At 40.0% G+C, this 19811-nt stretch overlaps 1 protein-coding gene across 2 annotated transcripts in view; it reads right to left on the bottom strand.

Moving 5' to 3' along the window:
• RMDN2 (regulator of microtubule dynamics 2) overlaps nt 1–19811 on the bottom strand; it is a 34647-nt gene continuing 14836 nt past the window's right edge. For both annotated transcript variants that reach the window (XM_087717966.1, XM_087717967.1), the window contains exons 6-11: nt 14534–14609; nt 13803–13880; nt 7221–7319; nt 5698–5751; nt 5490–5570; nt 1–1397 (exon numbers count right to left, since the gene is read on the bottom strand). In XM_087717966.1, the coding sequence (XP_087574092.1) occupies nt 1344–1397; nt 5490–5570; nt 5698–5751; nt 7221–7319; nt 13803–13880; nt 14534–14609 (442 nt within the window). In that variant the 3' untranslated portion in view covers nt 1–1343. The remainder of the gene's footprint in view (nt 1398–5489; nt 5571–5697; nt 5752–7220; nt 7320–13802; nt 13881–14533; nt 14610–19811) is intronic.

Below are 19811 nucleotides of genomic sequence, written 5' to 3'. Positions count from 1 at the left end.
TAATGTTTAAAACTTTATATAAGTGCTATTCAGGAATTACATTTTCCTTGGCATTTTTTTCTCCTTGGCCATGGACTCTTCTATTTCACAGTTGAATGGTCTGTCTGTCTAATTGGCCACAGCATCATGGACTAAAATCACTTACGTCTGTCTCACAAGTTTAAGATTACATTTTGGCTTGCTCTTTTGAGCTTGGATGTGAATGGCAGTTGGTTTGGCAAAAAAGATGGAGGAGAGTCAGCTGTTTCCTTCTTCAGGGGGCTCAAACAATATCTACAGCCTGTACTTTGAAATGTGTGCTAGCCAGAATCCATTCTCTCTTTTCCTCCCCCTCTGTAGCAGAGCCAGAATCTCCAAGGAGAAATATTAGCCAGATGAAGGAAATGCCAAAATATTTGGGTGCTCAGAAATGTCAAAATATGACAAATTCACCATGTCTTTATTTTTTTTTTCAATTTAAGAGTCAAAGATCCACAAAGTATAATTTCCCCACAAAAATGATATTTTTCAAGAGAAAAAAATACATAATATAATATCTCCCATGTCTCTTCAGCAGAAAAACTCAGCTACATACATTTGCATTCAGGCATAAACCCAACTAGCTAATCATTCTCAGCAAAATTGTGCCCATCATTCAGTAACTACAAATATATCCATTGCCAGCAGTGGATTTCACATTTTGGAGAGTCCCAACAAGTTAAAATTAGTATTTTAAATGCTAAATTCATTGTTTCCAAGCATTAAAAATATGAGAAAAAGAAAAGATGGTTGATTTTCCTGGGTTAAGATCATTGGTTCCATTGATTAAGAATCCTGACCTGTTTGTTGGAGATAAATATTAAGAAAATAAAAGGAATTAAAGGAAATAAAAGAACTGTTGTCCTGCTTGATGTTGCAAACATAAAGCCATATCCTGAGTGAATTGCTTTATCTTCCGCTTAGAGAAGGGTACTGTCAGAGGAAAAGGACAGAGGGTTTCGCTCTTCTGCATTTTTTCACACAAAACAGCAGCCCCATACAATGGTCCACATGGCCTCAGAAAACCCACCTTAATGTGATTGCATGGACAGAACGCAAGACTGTCCTGTTGAACTGATAATATTGCACATAGTCTGTTATTATTGCAGCCCCTGAAATACAAAAATTATAGGCTTAGAGAAGTCAGTCCACTCATTTGTCTCTGAACCACCATAATTAAAAATTTAAATTCCTCCCCATTCCCTCAAATCCTAACTTTAAAATGGACTGAAATCCTTCTGAATTCAACAGAATGCTTCTTCCAGAACAGGGACTTGAATCTTCTGCATTTTTTCACAGAACCTAAATGGTGTTTTGTGTCATCATTAAAGCTTCAAAGATGGAAGTAAATTTTCTAAAATTTTCTCAGCTTCTTGATCCTAAAAAGGAAGGGGAAAAAAAAGAATTAAGCTTATGTAATTATGCCTTAAGAACCACCCAGAGCTGCTTGAAGCCAGCACCAATTTCTGCATCAAAACAAGAGATTATGTTCAGTGTTAATAGTGCAGAAAGGATTAGTGGTTCATTCTTCTTCCAAATGCAGTACAAAAACAAAGTAGGGGAAAGGGAGAAGACCCTACTTTTATACTTCTCCTTTTCCCTTTCCAATTTCCTTCTAAAGAAGTGTAATGAAGGGTTATCTACAATTCTAAAGGCTTATAATTAAAGGTTTTCCTCTTCCAACAGTTACCTTTGGAGGTATTTCAGCGAAGCCAACATTCCTGAGGCTTGAAGTGTCTAATTTGCATTTTCTCCCTCTCCTTTGTTGCTGTTAAACACAGATACTCTGAGGCAGGGGTCTCCAACCTTGGCAGCTTTAAGCCTGGCGGACTTCAACTCCCACAATTCCCCAGGCAGCTGGGGAATTCTAGGTGTTGGAAGTCCGCCAGGCTTAAAGTTTCCAAGGTTGGAGACCCCTGCTCTGAGGGACCGCAGCTTTGTTGGTTTTACAGCTGTTTTGCACCTCTGACCGTTTTGTTATTTTTGAACTTCAAGTTCAGCTCCCACAAAGCTGGGTGGCTTTTGGAAATGAAATTGTGTTAAGTTAAGCAAAACATTATTTGTACAAAGCCATTTTCTACCTGGTTTAGATCCTGTAATTGTATCACCACAAATATGCTCATAGTGTAGTTGAAAACAAGACATTCATGTTAAGATATTTATGTATACAAGTAGTCCTCATTTAATGGCAGCATAATTAGCAACCCATCACGGTTACAATAAGGACAAACTACAGTAATTTAGTGACCGATATTTGAATTTTCAACCTTTACAGGTCTGTAAAACAAAGGAAAGCTGAAGATTTTATCTTCCTAGGCTCAAAAATGCATAGAATTGGTGAGGAAAGCCATGCAATAAAGAGACATCTGCTTTCTGTGGTAAAGTCAATGATAGATTTTGACAAAATATTCAGAGAACTCACACTATGCAGCTAGTCCTCCACTTACGACTACAATTGAGCCCAAAATTTCTGTTGCCAAGCAAAACTTTTGTTAAGTGAATTTTGCCCCATTTTGCCACCTTTCTGGCCACAGTTGTTAAGTGAATCACTGCAGTTGTTAAGTTAGTCACACAGTTGTAAAGTGAATCTGGCTTTCACATTGATTTTGCTTGTCATAAAAGGTCATAAAAGGTAATCACATGACTCCAGGACACTGCAACTGCCATAAATAGAGTCAGCAGCCAAGCTTCTGAATTTTGATCGTGTGACCATAGGGATGCCGAAATGCTTATAAACATGAAAAATGGTGACGAGTCAGTTTTTTCTGTGTCATCCTAACTTTGAACGGTCATTAAATGAACTATTGTAAGTTGAGGACTACCATAAATATATGGCAATAAAAAATATGAATTGTCAAGGCCATGATTTTCCCAGCTGAAACATACAGCCATAAAAGTTAGACCATCAGAACTAAGAAGAATTGGTACCCTTGAATTGTGGTGCTGGAGACTATTACTAAAATATGTTGCCCTACAAGCAGAACAAATCATCAATATAAAAAATCATTGAAGTAAAACGTCCTCATTAGAAACATTGATAATAAAAGTAAAGCTTAAGTATTTTAGATATTTTAGATGCATAATCTGAAGGCAAAAATTATTTGAGAAGACCTTTATACCTGGAAAATTGAAAGGCAAATGAAAAAGATGACAAAAAACAGGAACTATGTGTGGTAGACTTGTGAGAAAGCTAAGAGATTTTGGATACCAATTCATATAATGATGCAATAAATTTTAAATCATGATATTGCAAAGAACCCAGAATTCTTTTTCTTAGGACTTATGGGCAGTGAATTAGAAAAATATTCATGGTAGATTGATTTTGTATATTGTCACTGCAGCAAGATTATTTGATGCAAGAAGAACAAAACCTTCACAGTAGAAAAATAGGTTGTGAAAATGTCAGAATTCACAGAAATGGCAACATTGACCTGTCTGGTCGGGTAAAAATAACAATTTTCTTGTCTGCAAAAAGTCTGGAAACATTTTTTGTTGAAAGAAGAAAGGAAAGACACAATGACTTATGGGGTTGAAGGTTAAGAAAAAGATACATTAAGTAAAAGGCTAAGGGACATACAATATCTAAGAGGAGGGAAGGACTATAAAACTGTAACTATTTGTTGAAAGGCCAAAAGTTGTATTTCTTAGCTTTAGGGATTTCTCTCTCTCTCTCTATTTTTTCTTTCCTTTTTCTTTTGATTTAAATCATAAATTTACTTTATGATTTTTAAAATATAAATATAAATAAAAGGAAAGGAACTAACAAAAAAACAAGAGAGTCAGATACTATCACTTGTGACACAAGCATGAACTTACAATAACTTTTTAAAAAATTACCGGAAACTAATCCTGGCAAAATGAAGAGTCAGAAATGATTGAATTGAATGAACAACAAATTTAACGAATTCAACAAACAACAAAAACACTACTTTAAAATAAAAATAAGCATTTATGTAAAAACATAATAAACAAGATGCAGTGGCTCAGTGGCTAAGATGCTGAGCTTGTTGATCAGAAAGGTCGGCAGTTTAGCGGTTTGAATCCCTAGCGCCGCATAACAGAGTGAGCTCCCATTACTTCTGCCCAGCTTCTGCCAACCTAGCTTCTGCCAACCTACCAGTTTGAAAGCATGTAAAAATGTAAGTAGAAAAATAGGGACCACCTTTGGTGGGAAGGTAAAAGCATTCCATGCGCCTTCGGCATTTAGTCATGCTGGCCACATGACCCCAGATGTCTTTGGACAGCGCTGGCTCTTCGGCTTTGAAATGGAGATGAGCATCGCCACCTAGAGTCGGGAACGACTAGCACATATGTGCAAGGGGAACCTTTACCTTTATAAGCATATGATCTCTGTTTGCTGCAAGTGTCAAAAATGTCAATATTGGGATTTATCTGTCTGTTGGGAAGTATCAGAGAACTTGGCACTGTACTTGCTAGAAATAAGCAGGAGAACAACATGTTGTCATTAAGGTAGTTTTCTTCAAGTTGAGTTTAATTCCTAATGACTTACAGAGGCAGCCAAGTGGTTTTCTTGGCAACAATATGGATATCAATTGTCACTGCTGATTTCAGAGATACATTTTCCCAGTCTAATTTATTATGCTGGGACCCCTGGATTTCTCCTATCCAAGTCTTAAACAAAAATGATGTTGCTTAGCTTTAGAATCAGTTGAGACTCAAGTGTTGCCATTTCCCAAGGACAGCTGAACACTAAGTATTATTTATATTGGAGGCCAGTATTAAAGCTTCATGTCTTCAAGTGTAAGCTGGATAGATAGTTGCAGATAGACAATAAAAATAGCTAAGCAATAACATATCAATGCTGGAAAGGAATTTATAGTATTCATTCCGAACCTCTATCTTCATTGTACAAAGGTTATATTGCATGTATTGCCTAGTTAAAAGTATTAGATAACTAAATCACAATGAGATATAATTTCTATGATTCCTTATCTCTCCATTTTTAAAGTCATTTTAAAGCATGGTGAATCAGTGGGCCTAATAGGGTTAATTAACCATTTAATCCCGCAGAGTAATTTCTAAACCAGACAGTAATAATTTCAAAATTAGACCACATAAATCAGTGTCACCAGCTGCACTGCAAATTGTCCAGTTCATAATCAAATTACACATTAGCTTTATGATCGTATCATCTACTTAAGTATAATTTTATAATATCGGATTTTACACATTTTCAACATTGCAATCACGGACATCAGATGTTCTTTTGTTTTCTTATGCCTTATTTTGCAAGACTTTGAACACATTATTTCCCTTCCTTTCATTTCTAGATCTTCCTCTATAGTGTTAAAGAATTCAGTTTACCAAGAATTTCTTCTCTGCATCTTGACTGAAATTAATCAGAGCTGCTGAAGACAGACAACGTCTTCTGATGTAGTGGGGAAAGTAGCTGTAGGAGTCTTCATTGTTCCTCCTTCATCAGTAGATGAATGCACAACCTTCAGACCTACCTCTTTGGTGACTGGCAGAATGGACAATGCTGTTTCACAGCAACTCAGGGCATTGTTCCTCTGGCCCAGATCTTTGTAGCACTTAGGTAGAAAGAAAGGACAAGGAAAAAAAATATAACATGTATTTAGTGACCAGGAATTTGTTTTGCATTCAAAATCAAACATGAGAAAAGAAATTAAAGTATAGAAAGACCGCAATGCCCCATACCTTTGTCAAATACAGATAGTTGCTTTTAGAATATCTGGGATGTATTTCTTCAGCCTGAGTATAAGGGCAAAAGATAGAAAGATGAGAATGCCATAGCAATACTAGGCATATTTCCATTTAATTATTGTTTTCATGCCCCAAACCTTCAAAATATTTTGTACTGCTCAATGTCTTCACAATACCAATCTGCCATTTCTGGGCCTCTCCTTGAATTGCTAATGCTAACAATACATATTGACAGGCAGCTAGTACTGTGCTTTCATGCCTATTGTTACTTTGCTGTCTCTGTTTTTATAGGGAAAAATGTTAAAAGGTATTGATAAAAGCCATTGTTTGGTCCAAGTGGGGTGTTTTGGCAAGAATCTTAGAAAATGAGTTCTCATCATTGAGAATTAACTTGCTCCTAAGCTTTGGAAGAGTTGCTATGTTGAAAACCAACAGAATTTAGGTGATTCATGATGCCCCAAAGAAGTCAATAACCTCAGCTACTCAGCAGGACAAGGGATCATAGAGGTATGGCACCAATCCTGAGCATCAAAGCCTCAGGTGCCAATTCTCCATCAATGACATGATTCTTACAAAGCAAATAAATCTTCCCAAAAGTTAGCCAGTAAGAGTAAGGTTGCGGTTCATCCAAGAATGAAGCCAGCAACACACAAAGACTGTACCTGGGACAAGCAAAAACTAGACATTTCAATCATGTAGGTACCATATAGACGCCACAAGTTTGACACTGTTAGCCAGCAGCTCACCTACCACTGAACCATTACAGCCAATTCAGTGAACAAAAATAAACTTAATATCTGCTCGGTTTCTACCAACTGTTGAAATAGTACAGCTTGTAGAGTGGTGGGAGGTGGAAGGAAGGATCTCAGGGAGGAACAGGCAAAATCATTTTGCAAGGCCTATTCTTGTCCCATGATCTTCATATCCTTTCTTATCAAAGTCATTCAACAGAGGCTGCTGGACTATTTATACTTTCAGTAAGGGATCTGAGGGAGACAAGAACAGGGAAACTGTCTGAAATCTAGACTTGATCCATTGTTTCTGCTTCTTAACTAGCACTAAGGATTAAAGTCAAGACACTCCCCTCCCCCTAAATGAAGTAACAAAGAGAAAAAAAGAGGCGGGAAAGCAGAAGAGAGGGGGATGAAAGCTCTAATCTCTTTAAGGCATTTGTGCTAAGCAGCAATTATTAAATTGCTCATACAAACTTCCTGTGTTTAACTAGTCAAAAGATGACAACAGGAGCTATTCCCACAGGAAATGCTCATAAACAACTCTATGGATAGAATTCAAAGAGCTGAATATTTAATTGCAAAAGAAAAAAGAAAAAAAAAGAGCAACGTAGCAAATCTTGAAATTCAGCTTAGGTGAACAGGAATGGTCACCCTTCTAAAGATATTGTCTGAAAAATCTTTTGATGAGCGCTGACTTTATAGCTCCTGAGAACAATTTGTTGAACAAATTTCTTGAATGCCAGCCAGTTGGCAGCCAGAGAGAAGAGAGAATATTTTATTTACCTTCAAAAAATTCTGCAAAGCTTCATGTATTGTTGAAGTTGGCGGAGTCCCAAAAAGAGCAGCAGCTACTTTTTTCTCAATCCAAGACAACTGAGCGATCTTTGGAAACCCCAACAAGAAGAAGGGAAAGGTGAAGAAAAAAAATATCATTTAGTGTGTTTTTAGATATCATGGCAAGTGTAATTGTAAAATATCTCTATCAGGTATTGATCTGTGGCCTGTTAGAAACCGGGGTGCACTACTGGAGGTGAACCGCGGGTAAGCAAGTGATGCTTCTTCTGTATTTGCAGTCACTCCCCTGCACTAGCATCCCTGTCTCAGCTCCACCTCAGATCAACAAGCATTAGATTCTTATAGCAGCGCGAACTCTGCTGTAAACTACATGTGTTCTGACCTAGGCTTCCTGAGAAAGCATAAATCACAATCTTAGTTCCAAAAGCCCTCTTTTATTTATATGGCTGTGAATTATGGTCATTCACAGTCCTCACGGCTTTCAGGGGAATGTTGATAAACACCCACCTTATCTTCCTTGGAATGCTGCCTGAAACCCAATTGTCAAATGCAGAGCAAGGCCAAACTTAGCACAGAGTCAAACAGAAATTTTCAAAGCTTGAACTGACCAGATGAACTAATTGCTTCCTGCAAAAGCTCATGTTCCGTTCGCTCCTCTTTTATGTCTTATAGGAGGGGCCAATCATCTCCAAGTCTTACTCCTGAGTCAATCCTGTTTTCTTAATTGTTCTTGCCCTCTGGCAGCTCTGCACATGTGCACTGGGAACAGGCTCCCACTGTTCTTCTGCCTCACTAATGTCAGGCTCCGGAGGCCACAAATAACTACCAGATGGTCTTGGCCCCCTCTCTGCCTCCAATGCAGAGACCTCGTCCGAGCCTTCCCCAGACTCCAGAACTGGCCCATGTTCCTCCCTAGCCTCCAACTCTGCTGCCAGCTCTACTGGCCGCTGGTGGGCCACAACAACATGTGAGGGATCTAGGTTCCATGCTTCTCCTGCTCTGCCCTCCCGCCCCCCAGTCTGTGAAATAATTGTCTTCCATGAAACTAGTTCCTGGTCCAGTTTCAACTTAGGGACCACTGATCTCTGTGATACGTTTTTTATTAATTTTGCTGGACCTTACATTTCACCCTTATTTTAAAAAGTATTTTAAGCCTATTTGGGAATAGATTCTTTACTGTTCATTTTTTTCTACTTGCAACTGACAGAAAAGCATTCTGCCCATTTTTTAAATTATCGCACTGTTGTATTTTCTTTAGAGTCAAAATGGGCCACTGGGGCTGCACTAAGAAGATTTCATGGTTGCATTTAAACTCTAGGAGAGTTCAAATACTTGACTACTGACTTATTTATATATTACTATGTATGCCTTTGGAGTTTTGGACTAAGATAAGGAAGGACCCCAAAACTTCTCAGAACAAGTCTGATTGTATTCTCACTAGAAGAATAGGCTGCATCATGAATACATATTTTATGTAGTTTTTGGAATAATTTGCAAAAGGATGGAAACCATGTAAAACCGAGCCCTTTCTCACAATACCTTTGTAAAAAAAAGTGTGGTCAAACTCACTACCAAAAGAGTTAAAACTTTTAACAGACTTTTACTCTTTGTACAGATGCCTTATGATCACAACTGGAGCTGGAACTTTCATCCCTAAGACAAGCAGTCATTAATTGAATCATGCCCAATTTTACTGTCTTTTTTGCCATTGGTTGTTAAACAAATCACAAAGTTGTTCAGCGAATCCAGTTTTCCCAATTGACTTTGCCTGTTGGAAATCCCCTGGGAAGGTTGCAAATATCAGGATCATGAGAACACTGTGATGGTTATAAGGGCAAGCACTGGTCGCTTTTTTCAGTGTTAACTTTGAAAGTTGTTAAATGAACGGTTGTAAGTGGAGGACTACCTGCAGCTCGTATTCTATGTACTCTTCTAAGTCCTTTTGAGTATTATTCTTATATCCAGCTAACCATGGCACACATAGGCCTTGTTAGCAGATTTCTGAAAACAAATCGTCTTGATATTGCTTTCATTTCAGGCTCTGCTTACTATAGGCAGCTTAAAGTATATTCTAATATTGAAATATTGGTTTCTCCATTCTTCCAACACACATATTGTTGTATAATCTGTGATGGCTGGGTGATTATGTTGGTGATGATGTATTCAGAGGTTGGCATATGCCAAATACCTACTTGCTTCTTAAGGCTGCGGTGGTATGTTCCTGCCCAGAAGTTGCTGGCTACAACCTTCTATACCTATTTTGACTTAGGCTGCTAAAAAGATCAAAACCTCTACCTTCGTCAATGCACCTGGCCTGCAGAGGCATTATACAACAGGCATAGTTGTTATAAACACAGGTTTAGCAGTGAAGAGTGTTAGATCTGTTTTTAAACATAATTAGCCTTCTTTTGAAAAATATGTCATTTATAAACCAAAATAAAAGACCATTGTCTTGGTTGATTTAAATGGGCAAATCCATTCATTCCTTCAGAGAGAATTCTGCCAACTGTTTACTACTGTTTATGTTACAAATGAGTATATTTCTGCTGTTTTGAATTGCAAGACATTTTACATGATTGCCCTTTTTAATGTGTGTATGTGTGTCTCTTGTTCTGCCTACTCCAGTGCAATTTTCTGTACTTATTAGGCTACTCTTGCTGACATTATCCTGCAGCAATTACTGATTTGGGATATAGATGAGACACAGTGAAACTGACAAGAATGCTGCCTGTTTCATCTTTCAGTCTCAAAGAGGAGCCACTGGCATCTAGGATAAATCTGACCTGACCACTTCCTGCCAACGTTGACATTTCCTTGCATTACGTAATTTCCCTTTACTCCATCCCGCATAAGGTGTTAACAAAGGAATAGAATGCAAAGGACCACTCTTGATTCCCTTTGCATTTTCCTTATAATGCTTTTTTTTTACCTGTCAGGGTATGCATGGCTACCGCTCTTCTGAAAGAACGCTATTTAAAATAGTTGGGGCAACAGACTAAACACAGAATAGAAGGGCACAGAAAGAAACAGATATGACTTCTTCACACTTCACCCATCATGATTGTGACCTATCGGCTTCTCTTTTCTTCATTTTGGACATGGCTAGAGGGCTCTTCCAGAAGAATGGTAGACATAAGCAGCCTGGATATTTCTGTACAATGGAGAACCTCAATGAAAGCAATGTGTAATTCCAGCAATTTGAAAGTGCGTAAAAATCTCCATTCCAGGTACCAGTCATACAGGAGTGTGTTCTGGCAGGCACTACTGCCAGTTCGCTCAGGTGTGCACTACACACGCATGCACATGCGCAGAACTTAAAAACAAGATGGTGGCACCAATGGTGCTGCCCAGGGAACCAGTTTGGGGCGTGGCAGATCTGGGTAGCTGTCGGTTCCAGTGACCCAGGCCACCAAACCACTACCGGTTCAACCAAACCAGTATGAACCCACCACGGCAATCATTGTACTCCAGGCAGGTTCCACCTCACATTAAAAACACACTGGATTGAAGGACAAATGCAACTCAAGAGGTCAGCCAATTGCTGTGAGCTGCCCTACTTTAAAACTGTTAGGACAGCATCAGACTCTGACTTTGCCACTGAAGAGGAATGGGCCTTCAGGCAGCATGGGCATGCAATTGAGATGTTGGTATACTTTCTGCTAACTCAAGGACAGGACAATAGCATGTCAATGTACTGAAGAACTCTTGGAAAATCAGAGATCTTTGAAGAACACCATTAAGGTCATTCAATCCTGCTGAAGCATATATAGATTGTTGGAAAAGTAAAATAAAGGGAAACACTGTTTCTGTAATTTACTAGAAACCATTCACATTTTTATGTGCATATTGGCAAGCATGCATGCACACACACTGGGAATACCACAAATTGATGGCTGACAAACAAGTTTCATCTGTGATACTGAAGCACATAGTCTTCTAGTTTTTCCATGTGGAATCTGAAATCAGCTTCTAAGACTTGCAGCTGAGTTGCAAAATAAAGGAACTGTCTGGGGCAATATACATTTTCTTGCAAAAATTAATAAAAACTGATATAGAGGATTTCAGTTTTACATTTTGGTTTGGATGTGAATTTGGTCTATATTGCTTAATAATCCTTCTTTCCCCAAAGGTCCTGTTTTACTTGATTCTAGTATATTCTAAAAATAAAATTAAAGCATTTGTAAAAGAAGGAGATATAACTGTAATTTAAAAAGGTCATATTATAAGAGTTGGAAGGGGCCAGGTAGACCATTACGTCAACCTCTGGTGAAGGAATCCAAATTGAAGTATTCTAGAGAGGTGGCTCTGGCGCCTTGATGTCAAATACTGTACATCCAACCAAGTGAACTCTATCCCTCCTCTAGGTAATTGGCTTTGCTGCTAAATTGATGTTATTGTTGGAAAAAAAATTTCTAATGCTCAGCTGAAATCTACCTTTGTAATTGAAACCCATTATTCTATGACTTACACTACAGAACATGAAATGACAACCTTTTATACAAAGTACTATCAAGTTCTCCTTTGAACCTTCTCAAGACTAAACATGCCATCTTAGAAGTCACAGAATCATTGGACTCAGAGGGATCTTGGAGGTCTTCTAGTCCAACCTCCTGCTTATGTCATTATGGACAAATGGCTGTCCAATTTTTTTTCTTGAAAACCTCCTACAATGGAGCACCCACATCTCCAGGAGGCAAGCTGTTCCACTACTTAATTGTTCTCACTGACAAGACATTTCTCCTAAATTTCAGGCTAAATCTCTTTCTGACAAGCTTCCATTCACTGTTTCTTGTCCTCCCCACAAGTGCTTTGGAGACTAGCTTGACCCATTCTTTTTTGTGATAGCCCCTGAAGTACCAGAAGACAACTATCATGTCATCCTAATCCTTCTCAATAGGCTAGACCAGTGGTCGGCAAACCGCGGCTCGCGAGCCACATGCGGCTCTTTGGTCCCTCTCCTGCGGCTCCTACTGACCCAATCGCGCAATCTGCTCTCCGCCCCAAGAAGGCACGAGCCTCTTGCCTGCTTTTGCGATTCCACGTCCTTCACAGGCAACTCAGTGTCGGGAAGAACTCCAGCTCTTTTCTTGTGCTTATCTCTTGCACATACATGCAAGCAAAATACCCTCTTGGACCAAGATCATGGCGGCAGGGACAGCGACTCCTTCCACTGCCGCCACTGAGAAGTGAGTAGCTGGCTGTGCTGCGCAGGAGAGCCACGCTGCACAAGAGACTCCTCAGCTCCAGACTCAGGGCAGTGCGAGCTGCAGTCCCCTTCGTGTTGGCTCAGGAAGGAGGGAATGGGGAGCAGCAGTAGCAGCTGGTTGGGTGCAGGGACGGAAGAACTCTAGCTCTCCTGCGCTGTATAGGGTTTGCCTTTTGCAGGGCTCTGGAACTCTTCCCTCTCTGCATTCAGAGATGGCTGCTGAGGATCCTTCCTGAGCCAACACGAAGGGGACCACGGCTTGTGCTGACCTGAGATTGGCGCTGATGAGTCTCCTGAGCAGTGTGGCTCTCCTGTGCAGCGCAGGCAGCTACTCACTTCTCAGTGGCGGCAGCAGGAGTCACTGTCCCCGCTGCCGTGATCCCGGCCCAGGAGGGTATAACGCTCTCTACACGGGGCTGCCCTTGAAGAGCACCTGGAAGCTTCAACTGGTTCAGAATGCGGCTGCGCAGGTTATCATGGGGGTACCTAGGTGCTCTCATGTTACATCCCTTTTAGGCGGCATGCACTGGTTGCCGGTTGTCTTCCAGGTGCGATTCAATGTACTTATTATGACCTTTAAAGCGCTCCATGGCTTAGGCCCAGGGTACCTGTGAGACCACCTACTGCCACTGTCCAGTGCGATCCCACAGAGCTGGCCTTCTCAGGGTACTGTCAGCCAGACAGTGTCGGCTAGCAACCCCCAGGGGGGAGAGCCTTCTCTGTGGGACCGCCTTCCCTCTGGAATGAGCTGCCCCCGGAGCTTCGCATAATCCCCGACCTCCGGTCCTTCAGACACACCCTAAAAAGTTGGCTTTTCCAGCAAGCTGGCCTGGCCTGAATAGAATAAAATATAGGATTAATTTGGTTGTTAATTTTAATTTAATTTTTAATTTTTTATTGTAAATATCAATTGGAGTTTTTTTGGGGATACTTTATTTAATGTCCCTTTTAATTTTTGTAATATATGTTTTCTTTTATGTTGTACGCCGCCTTGAGTCCTTGGGAGAAGAGCGGCATATAAATCCAATAAACCTAAACCTAGGACAACTAACAACTATTAAACAGAAGGAAAAAAATAAATAAAAGCAGGTATTTGTAGTAACTAAAGTTGTTTCTCTACCTTAGGGTTAGTGTTTCTCCATCTTAAATTAGGAAGAGGCTGTTGTGAAATTACTTTGGACATAAACCCTTTAGGACTTTAAAGTGTATCTCTCTACCAGTGTGAAGTATAGTTTTAATCCAGTCCTAAACTTTATTAAAATTACTCAGCTGCCCTCCCTTTTTTTTGCCCTTTTCAAAAAAAATAAAAAAATCTTCATGAACTTCTGATGAGTAAATGTTTAAAAGGATCACGGGATACTTACTTCATAACACCACCTTCCAGTTAGATAATACAAAAGGGGATCCTGTGGTTTAAGTGCAATAGCTTTGTCAAGATGTTCCTGTAAGAAAGAAAATCATAACAAAGATCTGCCATTCCTGTTTTCAGCTGTTTTGCCACAATAAATTTAGGCATCTTATTTGCTTACGTATTCCATAAATATTAGAGTTCATTAAGGTTATGTATGCATTAAAAAATCTCTAATGACAACCCAAGGATACATGTAGACAGAAATGATAAAACTGGAATGCATTTCGGGGATCCTCGCTCAATTAACTGAACTCAGAGTAAGATGGGGCTGATTTTAAGAGAACAGCATTTTAAATCTGTTGTGAGCAGAGACACCCTCAGAAGTTGGAATTCACGGAACCAGGAGCAAATGAATATTTCTAAGGCAAACATATTGAACCACATACTTTGGGCTTCCAGGTTAGCAGGATCTCAAGCTGCTCCTTCCGCATTTAGGGTGGGAGCAGGATGAAAATATTGTAGCTAATCCAAAAGAATTATTTTCAGTTTGAAAACTAGTTTAAGTTATCTGGAAGATTACACACACACACACACACACACACACACACTCATCAACATAACTCTGACAGTAAACTGTGCCTCCCAGGCAGAATTAGTTTTACTTTACACATAATCTTCAGTACTGTCAGGGTGAATTAAGTTATAACAGTAGCAAGCAGTTTAAGAAGACTACCCAAAACTTACCTTAAAAAGATAGCCATTCCTGATTTTGTTTTGTATAGTTTCAAACTGAGACATGTAGCCACACATCACTGCAAACCTGAAAAGGAAGTGACAAAAAAGAGGGGAAGGGGGATATCATTACACTTTTATGGTCATTACAATACAGATAACCCTTGCTTAGCCTCTGCCTTCTTTAGTGACAATTTGCAACTATGATGGAGTTGAAAAAATAATGACTCATCCTTGCATTAAAGACATTCACTTTACAGGCCTGTAAAGCAAAGGAAAGTTGAAGTAAAATTGTTATGTATTGAATGTATAAAGTTGTGTTAATTAATAAAGTGAAACTAACCTTTACATGACCCTAACTGTTTTGGAGGGGAATGTAGAACATTTATATTTGGGCGGGCTTTTTCTAGTTCTATGATTGGTTAAGGCCCTTTGGGCCTAGAGTGTAAATCACAGGCATTTGCCTGCAGTTCCTCAGTTCATTTTTGAGACAATGAAAGCTGTTTCAGCTATGCTGGTCTGGTTTTTGTCTACTGAAGCCCACTACATAATAAAATTGTAAGCAGTGTCATGGTAAACCATTTCACTTAATGACCAAGTTGCCAATCTCAATTGTGGTTGCTGAACAGAGACTACTTATAATATCAGCCTGTTACTTTCAGTAGATAATTACTGTATTTATAAGAAAGGGAGCCATCTTAGAAGAGGCATTCCTTCTCATATCATGTATTACCCAACCTCTTCTAAGATGGCTCCTTCTGATTTGTAGCCGCCCTGAGTCCCCTCGGGGAATAGGGCGGCATACAAGTTCAATAAAACTTGAAACTTGAAACTTGTACAAATATCAACAAAGACAATATAAGTGTTTTATTTATTTGTTGTTCCGGAAAAAATAATTACTATAAACAATCCTAAACCATTTTGCACTAAAAAAAAGTTCCATTAGATCTACTGGAATGAAGCCTTCGGCTTAGGCTCATTGCTTTAACTTTTTAAAACTGCAAAGGGTGAAGCAGCGAGGATTTATTTAGCTAGACAATAGCACAGCCCCATTTTTATTGTGTACCTTCAGTTGCCAACTCAGTTTCAATATGCATCTGCTAGCTCAAAATCCATTTTGTGTTAACAAATTCCCAAGAGTAGTTTTCAGTGATTCAAACTTTTATGTTTTCAATCCTGACTCAGATCATCCATAAAGATTAGGGTGGTTTTAAACAAATTTCAACTTCAGCTATTAAATATTCACACTCTTCTGCCTTGCTCTTACATACTGCAATTGACTGACAGCAATGGAATGAAAATATATTTTTCCAAAACTTGTGGATACAATTACTATTTGTCTTCTCTAAACTAATACCCAACAGCTGTATGGAACCACATGCTGAAACTGTATAGTTATCCAGGTGAAGAATGCCAGGTGGGGAAAGGAATAGAGCAGGGGTGCCCAAGGCCTGTGTGCGCCCCCAACCTCCGTTTTCGCTGGCAGAGGGCTGCAGGCGGTCGTTGCGGCTGAAAAGAGCCTGGGAGGGCCACACATGTCCCCTGAGCTCCGTTTTCGCTGGCAAAGAGAAGCAGGCCAAAAACAGAGCTCAGGAATCTGTTTTTGCTGGCAGAGTGCTTGGTCCACCACAGGTGCCTCCGACACGAGTGACCTCAAGCTGACCATGCCCCCTCCCCAACTCAAACACAGTCCTGATGCTGCCCTTATTGAAATCGAGTTTGACACCCCTGGAATAGAGCAATGCATTGTTTTATAGTCTGTCGCCTCATCCCAATCTATTTCCTTTACATGTCAAATTCAGGATATTCTTCTACCCAAACAGTTGGGATCATCTCACTGTAGCACAGCTCAAAAAGAAACCAGACTTGATATTGCTAGCAAAGACAGTTAAAGAATTTCAAGTATTCAGGAGAAACAAGGTTACTAAAACTTGATTTCTCCTATGTTGCAGGACGGCAACGCCACTTTCTCTCCAGTTTCGCTTGGCTCATTAGGTGCTAATCAGATAAACTCAGCATACCATAGCTAAACGGATTACAGCTAGAAAAGAAAACAATGAAATACAAATAAGCTAATCCTGAAGTTTCATAGAATCTCCAAGTCTGTGCGTGACAAGAGAAGAAAAGTGCTGGGTTAAACCAGTTAAGGGCTATATTTCTGTATGTGAGGGCTTTTCTGGATGAATAAGAAAGCTGCTTATTTTCTCTTAGTGGAAAAGTCACACGAACAATAATCCACACTCTATATTTACTGACATCTATGAGAGAAAAGCTATAGTGTCAGATAGGATTGCAATTTTATGTTCATAAGATCCACTGTTACACCATAGCTGTTTTGGGATATGCTGCATCATTATTTTGAAAACCATAATCAGTCGAGTAAAAATGTGATTTGTGCTGAAGGTATTTCAGCTACCTGAAATGAGCAGTTTAAGTGATTTTCTTGGAATTCTAGCAAACAGGTTTTTTGGGGGGAGGGGGCGATATAGAAAGGGGTTAGTAATGTGATGAAATGACTGCCAATCTAGCAGTTCGAAAGCATGTAAAAATGCAAGTAGAAAAATAGGGACCACTTTGGTGGGAAGGTAACAGTGTTCCACGCGCCTTCGGTATTTAGTCATGCAGCCACATAACCATTGAGACGTCTTCGGACAGCGCTGGCTCTTCGGCTTTGAAACAGAGATGAGCACCGCCCCCTAGAGTCGGGAACGACTAGCACATATGTGCAAGGGGAACCATTACCTTTACCTCTCTTCTAAAAAACTGGATTTCTAAATTTTTACAAAATAGCAATCCCTTTCCAGTAGATCAAAAACAATCTGGAATCTCTCTTTCCCAGAATATGTTTGTGAAACTAGCAGTTATTAATCCATTGGTTAAAAATATAGGAAATCGAGACCAGACTTTATAAAACAAACAACAGAAAATGACAGCAGATTTTTGCCTCTTATTCTGCTTCCAAAAGATGAGAGACAAGCTCTTTTTTTCAATAAAAGCAGGAAAAAGGAACACTATGGCTCATAAGGGCAACAGGGCCATCCATTGCCATGTCTGTCTGTCAGCAATGATAGGGATTTGACAATAGCTGTCATATACATTCTTGTCCCTATTCTTATATCAAAACTATACAGTACTAGAAATTGATGTTGCAGGACAATTTTCATTTTGAAGGAAACTATTTTAAAAGCACGTAGAAAGGTCTTTGGGATGAATCAAGCTTTAGACAAGATCCCTATTATGATTTAGTGTATTTTCAAATCAACCAACCATTTCCATTATTCGGTTGACATAGCAGTAATCCAGACTGGCTTTAGACCACTCCACAATGGCTGGGTGATACTAGATCAGTGTTGGTGAATCTTTTTGGTACCAAGTGCTGAAACGGGAGCACTGGAAACTGGAAGAGCAGCTCCCTGCTGCGCATGCGTGGGAGCACTAGAAAACGGAAGAGCAGTTCCCCTAGGCGCATGTGCACTCCGGGACCCTGAATTTCTGGTTTCCGGCATGCATGTGTACGCCAGTGACCTGGTCTTCTGGTTTCTGGCACACATGCGCGCAGAAGCTCATTAATGCCAGGGAGCTGCTCTTCCAGTTTCTGGCGCTCCTGAGCGTGAGAAGACCAGCTAAGGTGGTGCAGTGGTTAGGGTGCAGTACTACAGGCCACTTCAGCTGACTGTTATCTGCAGTTCAGCGGTTCTAATCTCACCGGCTCAAGGTTGACTCAGCCTTCCATCCTTCCGAGGTGGGTGAAATGAGGACCCAGACTGTGGGGACGATATGCTGACTCTGTAAACCGCTTAGAGAGGGCTGAAAGCCCTATGAAGCGGTATATAAGTCTAACTGCTATTGCTATTGCTATAGCTGGTTGGCGCTCATGGCGAACCCAGAAGACCACGTGCCCAGAGAGATGGCTCTGTGTGCCACTTCTGGCATGTGTCCCATGTTCACCATCATGGGTACTAGATGATACTTGATACTAGTGACTTTCCTTCACTGCTTAATTGGAGGTCTCCTCCAATCTTTTCAGAATAGCATATAGGTAGTCCTTGACTTACAACAGTTCACTTAGTAATCATTCAAAGTTACAGCAGCATTGAAGAAAGTGATATTACCATTTTTCACACTTATGACCATCGCAGCATCCCCATGGTCAGGTGATTTACATTCAGACGCTTGATAACTGACTTGTATTTTTGACAGTTGTAGTGTCCGGGTGTCACACGATCCCTTTTTGTGACCTTCTGACAAGCAAAGTCAATGGGGAAGCCTGATTCACTTAACAACCTTGTTTAACAACTGCAATGATTCATTTAACAAATGTCGCAAGGTCTTAAAACTCACTTAACAAATTTCTCACCTAACAACTTAAATTTTGGGCTCAATTGTGGTCATATGTTGAGGATTACCCAGGGGTGAAATGCTACTGGTTCGGACCGGTTCGGCCGAGCTGGTAGTAAAAATGCTACTGGTTTGCCCGAGCCGGTATTTTAAAAAATGAAACCGGTTCAGGTGAACCAGTTTTTCTGACGATCAGCTGTGACGTGTGCTTTATATTAGCTAGAAAGCTAATGTAAATTGTGTGGCACAGTGGATCCCCCCCACTTGCTGTTAACTTACCTTTGCAGGCGCTCAGTATCAGCTCCACCCACCCCGCCCGGACATAATCACATCCGTTTTTGACTCTCTGTGCATGCTCCCATTACTACCTAACAAGGTAGCAAAGGTAAGTGGATTCCACCCCTGTGACTACCTGTGTACTTTACTATTCATTAATTCTTTACTTACATTTATATATCTTAATCATATTTCACTTTGGATACAAGAACTTTTAATATGAGATAATTTTAATATGAGTAGTTTTAATATGAGTTAAGAGAAGTGACTGCTGGAATTTACTAACTTCCTTTGCCTTTTGCACTAAGCGTTTTAGCTAAGATTTTCCCATAGCCCATGACGACTTCAGCATATGACACAAGGTTGTTTGGCACTATTTTGCCAAAACTAAATCTGCTTGACTAGTCAGCCACACAGGGAGAATTTGCTGATGTCATCGTTTCTTAAAGAGGTTTAGGACTAGGTCATCTTTTAGGAAGTACGTTTAAAATGGTATTATTTTGGCAAGCTTTTGGTCCTTTCTATGGGCAACCATCATAGTTGACTTTCATTACTGTATTTTTTTATTTACTGTATTCCCAGAACCTGCATGGATTGGGGCAGCAAAGGTGGTATTCTGCCAGTTCGCACTGGTTCGGGCGAACTGCTAGTGGCGTGGCACAAGACTCCGCCCACC

The sequence above is a fragment of the Thamnophis sirtalis genome, unplaced genomic scaffold, assembly GCF_051295495.1.
Source record: "Thamnophis sirtalis isolate CommonGarterSnake01/CBP01778 unplaced genomic scaffold, rThaSir2_p1.2 scaffold_6, whole genome shotgun sequence".
Classification (NCBI taxonomy): Eukaryota; Metazoa; Chordata; class Lepidosauria; order Squamata; family Natricidae; genus Thamnophis; species Thamnophis sirtalis.
The sequence above is the reverse complement of the archived record's forward strand: the minus strand, read 5'-3'. Positions and strand labels throughout refer to the sequence as shown.